The sequence below is a fragment of the Dreissena polymorpha genome, chromosome 2, assembly GCF_020536995.1.
Source record: "Dreissena polymorpha isolate Duluth1 chromosome 2, UMN_Dpol_1.0, whole genome shotgun sequence".
Lineage (NCBI taxonomy): Eukaryota > Metazoa > Mollusca > Bivalvia > Myida > Dreissenidae > Dreissena > Dreissena polymorpha.
In genome coordinates, this window is record NC_068356.1 from 97839965 (window position 1) to 97855000 (window position 15036).

Sequence of the window (15036 nt, forward strand, 5' to 3'; positions counted from 1 at the left end):
ATATAGTTTGCATATGAGTCACAAATTGATTTCAAAGATTAGTAACTATTCAAATCAAATCATTGTTTAAACAACGATATTTTTTATGCGTTCCGCATGCTTAATTATCCAGTTCACGAAATCAATGCCAAGGTCATTTTTGTTTTCCGACGACTTACGAAGTTGTAATATTTTTCTTTAAAATTCAATGCAAGTTTGTCTCTTGGTTATCCACTTAAACAAGAAGGACAATTTTCGCATGTTCCAATTCATGAAAACAAGGAAAAACGGTTAAATCCGCGAAATAACGTTTTAATGTTTTGATCACGTGACCAGTTACTTGCGCAGAGTGAAAACATTGCGAGTTGGTCCGAGTTGATTCGACAACCTTAAAGGGACGTGAGACATCGGGATGAATCAGGCGAAAATTCCAGGGTGCAGTGACGTTAAAATATCCTCAAACCGCCGTCTTTCAAAAGACAAGATGTTTATGAATGACTATGAGTGATTTTTATGGGCGATTGGTGAAAAATGAAACCAGAAAAAGGTGAGGAAACAAGACGATTTTCGTGTAATTTTCCGTGTTTTTGACTTCTGTCAATAAACACATACAAACAGCTGTTTGATATGGTACGCAGCACTTTCACGCCTAGATATGGGCATATGTAGAGGGTCGGGCTGTGACAGGTTGGTGCGAGCGTTGGAAATAAATCCCAGTTGATTACTTAATGGAAAACTGTTGCTACAAAGTCAAAGGCACTCAATATTTTTTTTGTTTAAAAGGACATACTCAGTAGCAGTTAATTGCAGAACTGAATATACAATTATAATAAAATGACAATGACTCACTCAGTTTTATATAGTAAAACAAAAAACGTGAGGGTTGAATGTGACTAATAAAATATTGTTTATTCAATATTTAATGCTTTAAATAGTTGTCATGGCATTTCAAAACAGTTAAGACTTAAGTATGCTATTTTAAAATCATTCAATTTGTTAAGTTGATGATTATTATCAAATATTGCAAGCTATGCCATAAAAGGACATGCTTGAAGATATTTTCATCAAGGCACATCTTTTGATGTGTAAGTTTAATCCCTTTGCAAACATTTAAAAAATTAAAATAAGTATATATTCATTGTGTGTGTTTGATTAAGTGAATCGTATTATATAGAGCGAAGTCATGTAGGTTTGATACCTAAAGATGAATCAAAGTACTGACAGTACTGGTGTGACGATGCTTTTGAAGAGGATGGATATAAAAGCATCAATTTTAATTTATCTACATCACCAAAATTGTGTATGTGGGTATGAAAATTTGGCTACGAAAAAAAATGGGTACGAAAATTTTGGGTACAAAAATTATGCCCCCCAAAAATTGGGTACGAAATAAAATTGGGTACGAAAAAAAATTTGGGTACGAAAAAGAATTTGGGTACGAAAAACAAATTGGGTACTAATAATTTTTTGGGGGGTATGGTGAAGTAGTACCCATGGGGAACTTGACCCATTCAGCGAAACTGGGAGGCGGGTTACATTCTCGATCAAATATAACAAGAAATATTGTTAAAAAGATTTTCGACGTATATTTTCTGTACCACTTATCTTAAAAAAACGTTATGTTACGGTAAATTGTTTGTGGGTTATAACATTACGTTATGTAGCAGATATATTCAAAACTTGACATGCTCTTTAATTACATCATGCTCTTTAATTTCACATGTATATCATACCAAACTTTTAACTTCGTTGTTTTCTTTGCTAAGTTAATGATGTTATGTGTACGGACGTGATTTCACATGCCCATGTGCATGAACATATAATTGTTCTCTTTTCTCTAATTCAATAAGCTTAGGCATGTTTGTTTGTTAAGTACGGCAATAATTTCATGATGATTCCCGAAAGTAGGTATGAGCACATAGTCAAATACGACTTGAATACGTGAGTTCTCCCATGAACACATGGTAAGGTTAACTAAATCTCCGTGATATTACCTAATATGTGTTTAAAACAGAAAACAATATCCAACAAACGAATGAATTATCAAACATAGTGTGTGCACTGATGTGGCTCTTTAATTTCTGTTTGAAAAGATTATTAAATATGCAAAATGAGAGAGCACGCATAAGAGCGAGTTTCATATATGTCGCACGGCTATTATGCTGTTTTTATACTATACTCGCTTTAACTTTTTTAAATGTCAGGTTCAAAATAATTCGTTTTCTTAACACTCCTGATCGCGTTAAACGTTAATTATACACGTTTTCATTCACAATTTATTTACAGAATCACGACAAATGTCAACTAGAAATGGCGCGGCAGAGGCCGACGCGTATCCCCACGCCGAATGTTTGACCTAGGTGTGCCCCAGGGTTGGTAATGGGGCCATGCATAGCTGAGATTGACCGTATTGTCATAAGAGAAGTTCATCATCAATTAGAAGTGAATTGGTGTAGAAATGAAGAAGTTATAGTAAAAGGCAATTTTGGGTGGGTGTGACATATGTGGGCAGGGCGCCCCAGGGTTGGTAATTGTGCCATGCATAGTTGAGATTGACCGTATTTTCATAAGAGAAGTTCAGTATCAATTTGAAGTGAATCGGTGTAGAAATGAAGAAATTATAGTAAAAGGCAATTTTGGGCAGGTGTGGTCTATGTGGGCGGGGCCCCAGGGTTGGTAATGGGGCCATGCATAGTTGAGATTGACCGTATTGTCATAAGAGAGGTTCAGTATCAATTTGAAGTGAATCGGTGTAGAAATGAAGAAATTATAGTAAAAGGCAATTTTGGGTGGGTGTGGTCTATGTGGGCGGGGCGCCCCAGGGTTGGTAATGGGGCCATGCATAGTTGAGATTGACTGTATTGTCATAAGAGAAGTTCAATATCAATTTGAAGTGAATCGGTGTAGAAATGAAGAAATTATAGTAAAGGCAATTTTGGGTGGGTGTGGTCTATGTGGGCGGGGCCCCAGGGTTGGTTATGGGGCCATGCATAGTTGAGATTGACCCTAATGTCATAAGAGAAGTTCAGAATCAATTTGAAGTGAATCCGTGTAGAAATGAAAAAATTATAGTAAATGGAATTTTTTGGTGGGTGTGGCCTATGTGGGCGGGCACCCCAGGGTTGGGATTGGGGCCATGCATAGTTGAGATTGACCCTAATGTCATAACAAAAGTTCAGTATCAATTTGAAGTGAATCCGTGTAGAAATGAAAAAATTATAGTAAATGGAAATTTTTGGTGGGTGTGGCCTATGTGGGCGGGGCGCCCCAGGGTTGGGAATGGGGCCATGCATGGTTGAGATTGACCGTATTGTCATAAGAGAGGTCCAGTATCAATTTGAAGTGAATCGGTGTAGAAATAAAGAATAAATGTAAAATAACCTAAAAAAATGAGTGATAATTTCTGACGCGGCCCCACCCCAACCGCTATAACTTTTGACCCAGGGGTCAGATCAAAATTCCAAATAGTGCAGGGTCGCACATATGCTCATAGCTACCATGTGTGTAAGTTTCAAGGTTCTAGTGCTTTTAGTGTAGGAGGAGATAGTGGCCAGGACGGACGGCGGAGATAACCACAATATCCCCACCTTTTTTTCAAAAAGCGTGGGGATAAATACAATACAGAAAATGCATAGTTGTTTCATTGATCTATAAACATTAATGGATTGAATATAACTGATTTAAAATTAACCTTTTCAAACTATTATTAAATCTTTTTCCCAGAATATGCTGTCCTATTTATAGCTGAGCTTCCTTTACCTTTATCAATGATAATCAGCGAGGTATGCGGATTAGAAAAATCGAGCTATCTCAATAGGACTGCCTTGGTCTTTTACATAGGTTGCCATAGTGAAGAATTTTTTCATGGTATGATAACTTAGGCGAGGTGCTTCGCAGCATCGTCAAAAATTGATGTATTAACTCCATGTCAACATAATCCAAGGAGTGACCAGACTTAACATAGGGAACAGTATTTACATGTAAATTTTCATGCCCTTGAAGGGTAGCATATACCGTATATGTCCTTATTGACGCTCATGCCCTAGTAGACGCACAGGCTGTCTTATCTGGGGCTCATCGGATTTTATCGGAACCATAAGATAAGATTTATGTAGCAAGTAATCCATTAAAAAGTGCCACATAACATCTGAAATCCTGGTTTTTGCATCCATTTTGTTTGCAACACGGTTGCACTGTAAATATGTTACTGTGCGAGTATACTATGTAGGTTACAAACCAAAAATAATAAGAATTAATCTCGTAAGCACAGGTGAGTGATAAATGAAAGAGATATAGACTCGTTTTATTTCTTCTTTCATTAGTATCAAAACTTGGTTATTGTGATCGCGTACGATAATTATGCATTTTATTTCTCAAAACAAAACAGAACGAGTACGCTGTTTCTGTTAAGCAATTACTATTTACATTGTTCATTATTGATTATATATTTTGTCGATGTATGTTACGCGAGTACTGCGAGTGCTAGGCAGCAGTGAAAGGACATTGTCATGGGTGGCACATGCGCTTTACGCCCATGACGCCAACTGTATGGTATTGAGCGTTCAGGTGTTTTGTTTGTCACACTATAAATACTTATCAACTAGACGCAGTGAAGGCGCGAAATACCAGGTCAAACTGGATTTAATGGTGAACGTCTCTTAATGGAGAAATATTTAAGTTGAAAAATAAAATGGGATCTACTGCCGATTTGCATTAAATTGGAATCGCAATGCAGCAGACTATGTCATACATTTGGATTAATCAATATTGTGAGCAGCAGTGATGAAACTGTTACACTGTTCAAATGTGAGAAATAGGTAATAGTGGTTCGAATTTATCGCGCAGGGGTCTTGAAAAAACATGCGCAGTGCGCGTCAATTAGGACATATACAGTAGGTTTTGAACTGTCAGTCAGTCCGTCCGTCTGAAAACTTAAACATTGGTCATAACTTTTGCAATATTGAAGATAGCAACTTGATATTGGCATGCATGTGTATCTCATGGAGCTGCCTATTTTGAGTGGTAAAAGGTCAAGGTCTTCCTTCAAAGTCAAAGGTAAAACATATGGCATCTGTCCGTCCATCCGAAAACTTAAACATTGGTCATAACATTTGCAATATTGAAGATAGCAACTTGATATTTGGCATGCATGTGTATCTCATGGAGCTGCACATTTTGAGTGGTGAAAGGTCAAGGTCATTCTCCAACGTCAAAGGTCATATATATGGCTTCAAAGGGGCGCAGAAGGGGGCATTGTGTTTCTGACAAACACATCGCTTGTAATCACAATTTTTATTTTTCTCTCATTTATCCTATATGTGCAATGTTGTCTGATCATGAATGAAGGTGTTATTTGCATACTTATTTTCTAACGTCGTCTTTTACTGTTCTGCATTCTAATTTTCATTTTCAGTAACATTAGGTTTGCTGATGTACAGTGTGTTTTTGTTTTCATATTACTGTCTGGGTTTATTCTAGAGTCCTGATTGGCGCACAGAAGTCACAGAAATATATAAAATTCTTTTAATATGTCCATGAATTAATATCATTGTTGATTTACTTTGAACTAGAGATCAGTTACAAGATAACCATGTCAATCATTTACAACACTGGTGAACATATCCTTTAGCTTAATTAGCTATTCATTTAAAGCGGGTATATACGATTTTTTATATGTGTTTAATTGTAATATATTGATAAAATATGTTACAATAACATAAAATGGGAAAGAAAAATTATACATTGAAGCCGAATTTCATAAAATGCAGCAAAGACAAATTAGCGCCCCGAGCCGATTGTGACGTACATATTTTCCTACAATAACCAAAGCATTCGTCTTTGTATTAGGATCGGAGTTAGTGTTTGTGTGTCGTATTAATAGATATCGTTGCGCGAATTCAAATAAACCGTTAAACTAAGTTTAGATTCACATCGTACATGTATGATATACATGCTGGCGAATTTGGCTGTACAGCCGTTTTCAATTTCAGAATTAAATATCTGGCTTATTTTGCATTTTTCGACACATGTTCTTCTTAACTTTTATTTTAATTTATATTGAAATATATAATAATTTTTTACACATTTTATATAAATTCATAAATATTTGACAAAATCGTATATACCCGCTTTAAAAAACAATGGAAATATCTGTTATCGCAACATGTCAAGCATTATGGATTTTCTGTAATCATGGACTGTAATAAACCTCACACTCTCAAAGAAAAATGTGCCAATCAGGTGTTTACTATGTTATGATTGTTAAATGCAATTTGGGAACTTAAATTAAGTGTGTGCCATGTGATGTGGTTGTGGTTTTTTCACTTTGGCACCTCAAGTGCACAAGATATGCCATTTTCATGAGAACTTTATGCATGAAACCAATTCACTCAGCGTTACCACTGTCAGTATCACATCCAGGCAAATGTGTTTGTTGGTAAAGATTGTCATCGCTTTCAACCAGCTCCCACTGGGGGATATCAAGAACAAAGTCCTACAGTGGGGAATACATCCCCCCTCCAGGGCATGCGCTGCTATTCGCCAAATTAGCCAATGGCTAAAAATAAAAAAATTGGCTTTATAAATTTTTATTTGGTTTTCTTCATAATCACTATTCAAATACTCAAAATAATAAGAATTCAGACGTAACAAGGTAACATCCCCCCTTGGCCCCGAAAAAGTCAAAACAATAAGAATTATTATAAATTATTAACTTTACTCCAAATTCCAATATACCTCCTTCCCAGGGAGCAAAGTATGTGTTATGAGTCTCAAATAGTACTGGTCATAAGTTATGACCAGTACTATTTGAGGTCTGTTCAGTTTGTTTTTCATCATATTAAAAAGACTGATTTGGCAAGATATGAAATGCTGACCAAAATAATTGCCAGAAAGCACTATTCAAAGTATGATTAGGGTTGATAGCTTGGTGCTCCTTCAATGCTTGGTAAACCTGTTAATCGAAAATGAACAGCATGGTTTCATTTTCTGTGTGTGTTATATTGGAATCATTATACAGAACACCTCAATCCACCCTAATATTTTGCTAATGTTTGTTGATTGTTTTCATCAGAGCCATACCATAAATAGACTGAGATTAATACCAGGTTAGGGTTGAATACAAATACCTATGTTAATTTCACAAGGCTTAGATAACCTGAACCACAAACATTTGCGTGACATGTTTTAAATACTCTGAAGACTCTGACGTCATACACACATTAAAGGGGCCGTTTCACGGATTTTGGCATTTTTTAACTTATTCATTAAATGCTTTATATTGATAAATGTAACCATTGGATCGTAAAAGCTCCAGTAAAATATCAAGAATAAAAATAAAAAAAGGAAAAGAACATTGTCCGAAGCAGGTTTCGAACCAGTGACCCCTGGAGTCCTGCCAGAGTCCTGAAGTTAAAACGCTTTAGCCCACTGAGCTATTCCGCCGTGTACACATTTTTGACGTATTTTATACCTTATAAAAACAATCTTCGTAGTTTCACAAAATTTAACGACAAAAACAGAACTCTCCAAATTATTCAATCGTTTCGCGTTGCAACGCTTTATAATTTTTAGGCTTTAAAATCGTCAAAAGATGCGTATAATGGCTATATTAGAGCATGGTAAATGTTCAGTATTACTGTTTCCTCACAAATATCATAACTAAAACGAAAATTTTCGAATCTGAAACAACTTGTTTCAATTTTGTCAATTTACCAAAGCGTGAAAAGATCCCTTTAAATGGTATTTTTTTGTCATGATACATGATATTCCCAAAATTTCAAACCATGATCTAAATTTATAAAAGTGGTATTCGATCCTTCAATGTTTTAAAAAACAAATAAACTAGCTAACAAACCATTGCATAAATTTAGCAATTTCTTAATTGTAAGTATTGTTCTCAGATATAAATTGTTTTTTCCAAAAAGCAATTAGAAAAACAACAATACACTAAAGACACTTGTGTTTTAAATTGTGATGGTTGTAAATGCATGGGAGCTGTTTTTTTACCAATTATATGCTGTAAAACAATAGCCTGTGTTATTAATGTTTCTGTTTACATGAAAGGTAACAAGGTCTTCTTTAAATTGTTGAAGCAATATCAGTAAATGGGAATTAAAATAAAGGGATTAAGTTTACCAGTTTGTGAAATGTGGGTTTTGATATTTTACATGTATAATAATGAAGGGTCATGACAGGGCTTGCTTAGTAGGTAGAGTGCTCGGCTTTATATCAGAGGATCGTGGGCTTGATCCCGGGCCTGGACACAGTACTTGCAAGTAAGGCAATTGTCACTCTGTCTTTCAGTCAGTTCGTACTTCCCAAAGCTTGTGTTTTGAACTTCTCTTTTAGTACTGGGCGGATCTTTTCAGAGTTGAATCTTTTTACTTCGAAAATGATCAAAAAAAAAGGTTTTGGCAGCAACTAGTTTGGGCCGAAATATGGCAAATTGTTTTTTTTCATGTTGTTAAGCTTTTAGTTTTCAAATCTTCTTTGCCTATTGGGTGGATTTTGCTAAAACTTTTACTGTTGAATGACCTCAATTTGGAAATGATTGGAAGCAAAGGAAATTTGGCTGCAAAGTGTTTTGGCAGCAGTATGGCCCTTTGTCTGTGTTTCCACTGTATACTAATTCTATATACCGGTACTCCCAATATTTTGTGCTACTCTTTAACCACTGAGTGGATCTCACTCAAACTTGTACAGTTTAATTACCTTATTGTGTTGATAATCTAAAACAAAGGAGGAAGTGATGATTTGTTTTCGAAATTGTGGCCCTTTGTCTGTTTTTATGCTCCCCCCAAAAAATTTTTTTGGGGGGAAGCATATAGTCGCCGCTTCGTCTGTCCTTGCTCATGTCCGTCCGTGCACAATTTTTGTCCGGGCTATTTCTCAGCAACTAGTGACCAGAATTCAATGAAACTTTATGGGAAGCTTCACTACCAAGAGGAGATGTGCATATTATCAGCCAGTTCTGGTCGGAAGATTTTTTACAGAGTTATGGCCCTTTGAAATTTTCCATTAACTGTACATAAAGTGCAATTCTTGTCCTGGCTATTTCTCAGCAACTAATGACCGGAATTCAATGAAACTTTATGGGAAGCTTCACTACCAAGAGGAGATGTGCATATTATCAGCCAGTTTTCGTCGGATGATTTTTCACAGAGTTATGGCCCTTTGAAATTTTCCATTGTACATATAGTGCAATTATTGTCCGAGTTATTTCTCAGCAACTTTTTACGGGAATTCAATTAAACTTTATGGGAAGCTTCACTACCAACAGGAGATGTGCATATTATCAGCCGGTTATGGTCGGATGATTTTTCACAGAGTTATGGCCCTTTGAAATTTTCTATAAACTGTGCATATAGTGCAATTCTTGTCCGGGCTATTTCTCACCAACTACTGACTGGAATACAATGAAGCTTTATGGGAAGCTTAACTACATTGAGGAGATGCGCATGTTATTAGTGGGTTCTGGTTAGATGATTTATTTAGAGAGTTATGGCCCTTTGAAATTTTTAAGTTGCTAAACCATCCATAGTATTATTTTGTCCAAAGTTATGCCCCTCAAGACGTTTTCTTTTATCTGAATCTAGTGCAATATTGTGCAAAAAAACCTTTAGGGAGCATCACCCGTCTCCGACGGTTTCTTGTTTATCTATATGATATGTAGTCCAAAAAGGGTAATATCCTCTTTTAACTTCTGGGTGAATGTCTCTCAAACTTTCACAGTTGAATGATCTCAATGTGTAGATGATCATAAAGAAAGTACTCGTTTTGGCAAAATTATGACCCTTTGTCTTTTTGTCTAATGTTAAATATAATATGGTTTTTGGCTTCGTTAAAACCTGTGTATTGGAGGCATTAGTGTCTGGGACACATTTTAAGTTTGTACACAGTTCAATAAGTATTTATTTGAATAAGGGTCTATGGTCTCAATTGACCTATTTAATAGTTCTTTCATTTTCATTGCCTTTTTTCCGTAGAATAAAAAAAATGTGAATGGGAAAATAGGCAATTTAATACAATTGAAAAAAAGATAAAATGTCAGTTTCACACACACCTGTTTGTTGTCATGTTTATTTTGTAGATTTGTTCTTGTTTCACGTGGATTATTTGGTTGAGTATTTCCAATTGAGTCTTAAGTTGATTATATGTTCAATGGTTTATTTGTTTTATTATTCTTATGTGTCCCACGGATTCTTTGGTTGTTTATTTTTATTTATCCAATGGATTACAGGTATTTGGTTGATTATTTCTATTTGTTCCATGGATTTAATTTGGTTGATAATTTCTATTTATCCCATGGATTATTTGTTTGATTATTTGTATAAATTTTGCACGTCATTATATTTTGTTCCTACGTCAAAAATTCTGGTTGCTATGGCAACAAATAGACTTTAAATACTGCTGAAAATGGTGGTTTTCTGGATCCTGCGATAACTTAAAAAGTTCTTAATATTTTTTCATGAAACTTGAAACATGGATAGATGGCAATATGGACATTATGCTCGTCATTTCATTGTGTTCCTACATAAAAAATTCTGTTTGCTATGGCAACAAATAAAAAAAATTATTCTGACAATGCTGGAATTTCTGACAATGGTGGTGCCGGTAGGGGACATAAATTGCTTGGCAATAGTCTTGTTTTTATTATTATCTTTATTTTTCCTATATGGATTATTTGATAGTTTTTTTTCCATGAATTATTTGGTTGAAGATTTTATTCCATTAATTATTTGTTTGATTATTTCTGATTTGCAATTTATTATTTACATTGGAACTCCTGGTAAAAATTATTTATCGGTACATGGGAACTCCTGGTAAAATTATTGCTGTAAATGTACGATCTAAAAATTAATGTTCTTTTATCAGATTTTAAATGTTCCATATGATCACTTAGTCATGAAATGTCACAACATACTATCTGACAATGTTTGGTATTGATATATATTTGGGTTAAATAAATAAGAAATTATTTCTGAGTTGTTTCTTCTCATCAGTATTTTCTGTCATTTATATAAACTTACATTTTTTTTCCCAAAATGTCTTGAACTTTTTTGTTCATTCTTAATATAAATAATTTGACAAGCATCATGATTATCAAAAACATTTGAAAAATTATTTGAGCCTATGATGTACTATAAGGCTTTAAAAATATGCTTGATTCATCTCACCTGACTGGTCCTAATAATTTGTGACAACCATTTACTTAAAAAAAAAATCCAGGTTGAGTTATTGATACATTTTGCTAATTTGAATCATATACACTAAATTAAATATTAAGTTTGAGATAAATGTTGCGAATTTAGATCATAATTATAAATTAACTTTAAATTAAATTAATAAAAAAAAAACATAACTAAAAAGCGACGTTGAATAGATATTTGGAGCATTTCTGCATATCATTGCATATATTACCATATTTTGGAAATGTAAGTGGGAACAAAAGATTTCTTTCTTATTACCTTAACACAAAGAATGAATGTTAAACATAAAGTTAACATAAATAGTTTGAAACAAAAGCCAACAGCCATAAGTATAGAAAACCCTTTCAGGTGCAAATTAAAATTGCTATGTGCAAACAGCATACAGTCCAACCCCTACTTCCGGTCACCCCTCATCGCCGGTGTAGGCGGCCGGTCTGTGCCGCGACCGTCGATAAACACTATATAATGCACCCCTCTTAAGCAGTAACCCCGTTTCTCCAGCCAGCAATTTTGCATCCCAAATGTTAAATTTCCCCCATATGAGTGGTCAAGCGCGAGTAAGTCAGTCATGTACATTGGCAAAATTACACCGACGCAACGGCGAAAAAATCGATATGTACTTCCAGTCTGCGGTATAGGCTCTATAGTACTAAAACTTGATGTGTGATTAACATTTTGACAACCAGTTTGCAAGTTGCAATTAATTAGCGGCGGATTATCGGGTTATAGGGTTAAAAGCAATATGCGACCGTTTTATCATTTTGTTTCCGCACGTGCGAATATCACCTATTGCTACTTGAAAAGAGATTCTTAATTTAAAATTTATTATTTGTAGCTGTTGAATCATACTACAATTCTGTTTTTCAAGCACACATTTATGACATTTATCGGCTTATTAAAAGTAAAAAAGAGCAACGAAACTTTTAACCGAAAATACACAAGGACTTTTTTGATTCTAGAATTTGTAAATGTCTTGTTAACATAAAACAATCGGGAGTGTGTTTCGGATTAAAATTTATTATTTGCATTTGGGAATTAAACAAAAACATTTATATCTGTTTTATGTAATATTTACAATGATTTCAATATTAATTTTGATAAAACCCTTTATGCGGAGAAAAATGTTTGTATAATATAATGCATGAAAAGCACGATTACCAGGAGGATTACACCCGTTTGCTATTATCAGTCTCTTAAGTAACTGGTCGCGATTTTATCGTGTCGGAGATCACTGTCGGGACCAATTCGTGCGGTAGGTGCCATAAAACTGCAATAAACCAATTAAGTTATTATGCCCCCCTTTGAAGAAGAGGGGGTATATTGCTTTGCACATGTCGGTCGGTCGGTCTTTCGGTCCGTCCACCAGTTGGTTTCCAGATGATAACTCAAGAACGCTTAGGCCTAGGATCATGAAACTTGATAGGTAGATTGACCATGACTCGCAGATGACCCCTATTGATTTTCAGGTCACTAGGTCAAAGGTCAAGGTCACAGTGACCCGAAATAGTAAAATGGTTTCCGGATGATAACTCGAGAACGCTTATGCCTAGGATCATGAAACTTAATAGGTAGATTGGTCATGACTTGCAGATGACCCCTATTGATTTTCAGGTCACTAGGTCAAAGGTCAAGGTCACGGTGACCCGAAATAGTAAAATGGTTTCCGGATGATAACTCAAGAAAGCTTATGCTTAAGATCATGAAACTTGATAGGTAGATTTACCATGACTCGCAGATGACCCCTATTGATTTTCAGGTCACTAGGTCAAAGGTCAAGGTCACGGTGAACCGAAATAGTAAAATGGTTTCGGGATGATAACTCAAGAACGCTTATGCCTAGGATCATGAAACTTGATAGGTAGATTGACCATGACTCGCAGATAAACCCTATTGATTTTCAGGTCACTAGTCAAAGGTCAAGGTCACGGTGAACCGAAATAGTAAAATGGTTTCCGGATAATAACTCAAGAACGCTTATGCCTAGGATCATGAAACTAAATAGGTAGATTGATCATGACTTGCAGATGACCCCTATTGATTTTCAGGTCACTAGGTCAAAGGTCAAGGTCACGGTGACCCGAAATAGTAAAACGGTTTTCGGATGATAACTTAAGAAGCTTATGCCTAGGATCATGAAACTTGATAGGTACATTGATCATGACTGGCAGATGACCCCTTTTGATTTTCAGGTCACTAGGTCAAAGGTCAAGGTCACAGTGACCCGAAATAGAAAAATGGTTTCCCGATGATAACTCAACAAAGCTTATGGCTAGGATAATGAAACTTCATAGGTACATTGATCATGACTTGCAGATGACCCCTATTGATTTTCAGGTCATTAGGTCAAAGGTCAAGGTCACAGTGACAAAAAACATATTCACACAATGGCTGTCACTACAACTGAGAGCCCATATGGGGGGCATGCATGTTTACAAACAGCCCTTGTTGATTGATAGTGACTCGGGAGTTATTCACGCATAACTGATTCACAACTACTGTTTCATCTTAAGTGAATTGGGGCCATACAACGCGCATTGTGTAAACAATGAATCATGAGAATGATTTTTTTAACTGACTTGATTCTGGTGATGATGATATTGATGATGATTAGAAAGATGAATAGAATATTTTTTTGAATGAAAATGTTGTTTTAAAACTGATTTTAGAAAGGAAGAAATACAATTATTTTAAGTCTATACATTGTTTAGTACATGTACACATATTTACCATTTTGTTTATACAAAAAATAAACAGTTGGCCATGCACTCATGAACTCGAGACTCTCTATGACCCAACCCCCTCTTAAGAGGCGACCAAGCTTAAGCAGCCAATTTGGCCGTTTCCCTACTGGCTGCGTCAGAGGGGTTGGACTGTATAACCAAAACAGCTTGCGAGAAACTAGCAGTTTGTTCAGGTTTAATGCTGTTTTGTGCTCATCAGTATCTAAGAGTTGGAAATGAAGCCTTTAAAACTTGAATCTAGTAAGAAAGGTCTTTAATTAAATTACACTTTCTAAGGGACTACAAATGCGTCAAAATACTTATGGTAAAGGGTTAAGATTTGGTTCACATAAATAATTTGATAAAGCAGCTTACAGCCAAAAGTATATATAGTGTACTTTATTGCTGTCAGCTTTTGTATAAAATTATTTATGTTAAATAAATGTTAATCCCTTGTAAAAAAACACAGTATGGTCTATACATATTGCCACTGCATGGGTGAGCTAGTATAACTTAAATTTCGGTCATCAATCATTCCAAATATCATCTTATGTGGAGCACGTTTATATTGAATGTTAAGTTTTATGGTTGCTAGTCTTTAAACTAAATGAGGTTAAAAGGTCATTGAACTTATTGTTTGCAGTATTTGTATCGCTAATCTAGTTTTAGTGACACTGTTGTTACAATCAATTAGTCATAATAAAAGTTGTAAGAGTGGATTCACTTTAGTTCAGTTCTACATCGGACTTGAAATGTCAGATGCATGAGATATATGCAAAGAAGTATTTGACATCTTTATGACTCTTAAGCCTTTTAAACAAATATGTCATTTAATGTATTTAACTAAGTACATATTTCCTACCTGTTAAAGAGAGTTAAAAACTGTAGTCAACATGGTTTATTGTATGTATTGACTACATCTTTTTCTAAATTTTAACAGCACTCCTCCACATTATTAATGAAAATGTCGCAGTGATGTAGTGAATATGGTGTCTGCCTATCAATCAGGAAGCCCCAGGTTCTGTCCCCACTATAGGAGTGTTAATAACCCTTTTCCACTCAAAGGAAAAGTGAGAATTGCTAGGTGCAAACAGCATAAAACCAGAACAGCCTGCGAGTAACTCCGG

General features: G+C 35.3%; 1 protein-coding gene across 1 annotated transcript in view; it reads left to right on the plus strand.

The window, feature by feature from the left end:
- The first annotated feature begins 271 nt into the window (after positions 1 to 271).
- LOC127868197 (protein FAM214A-like) overlaps positions 272 to 15036 on the plus strand; it is a 42441-nt gene continuing 27676 nt past the window's right edge. Inside the window, 1 exon segment of the mRNA XM_052409850.1 lies at positions 272 to 526. Coding sequence (XP_052265810.1) covers positions 511 to 526 — 16 coding nt within the window. The 5' untranslated portion in view covers positions 272 to 510.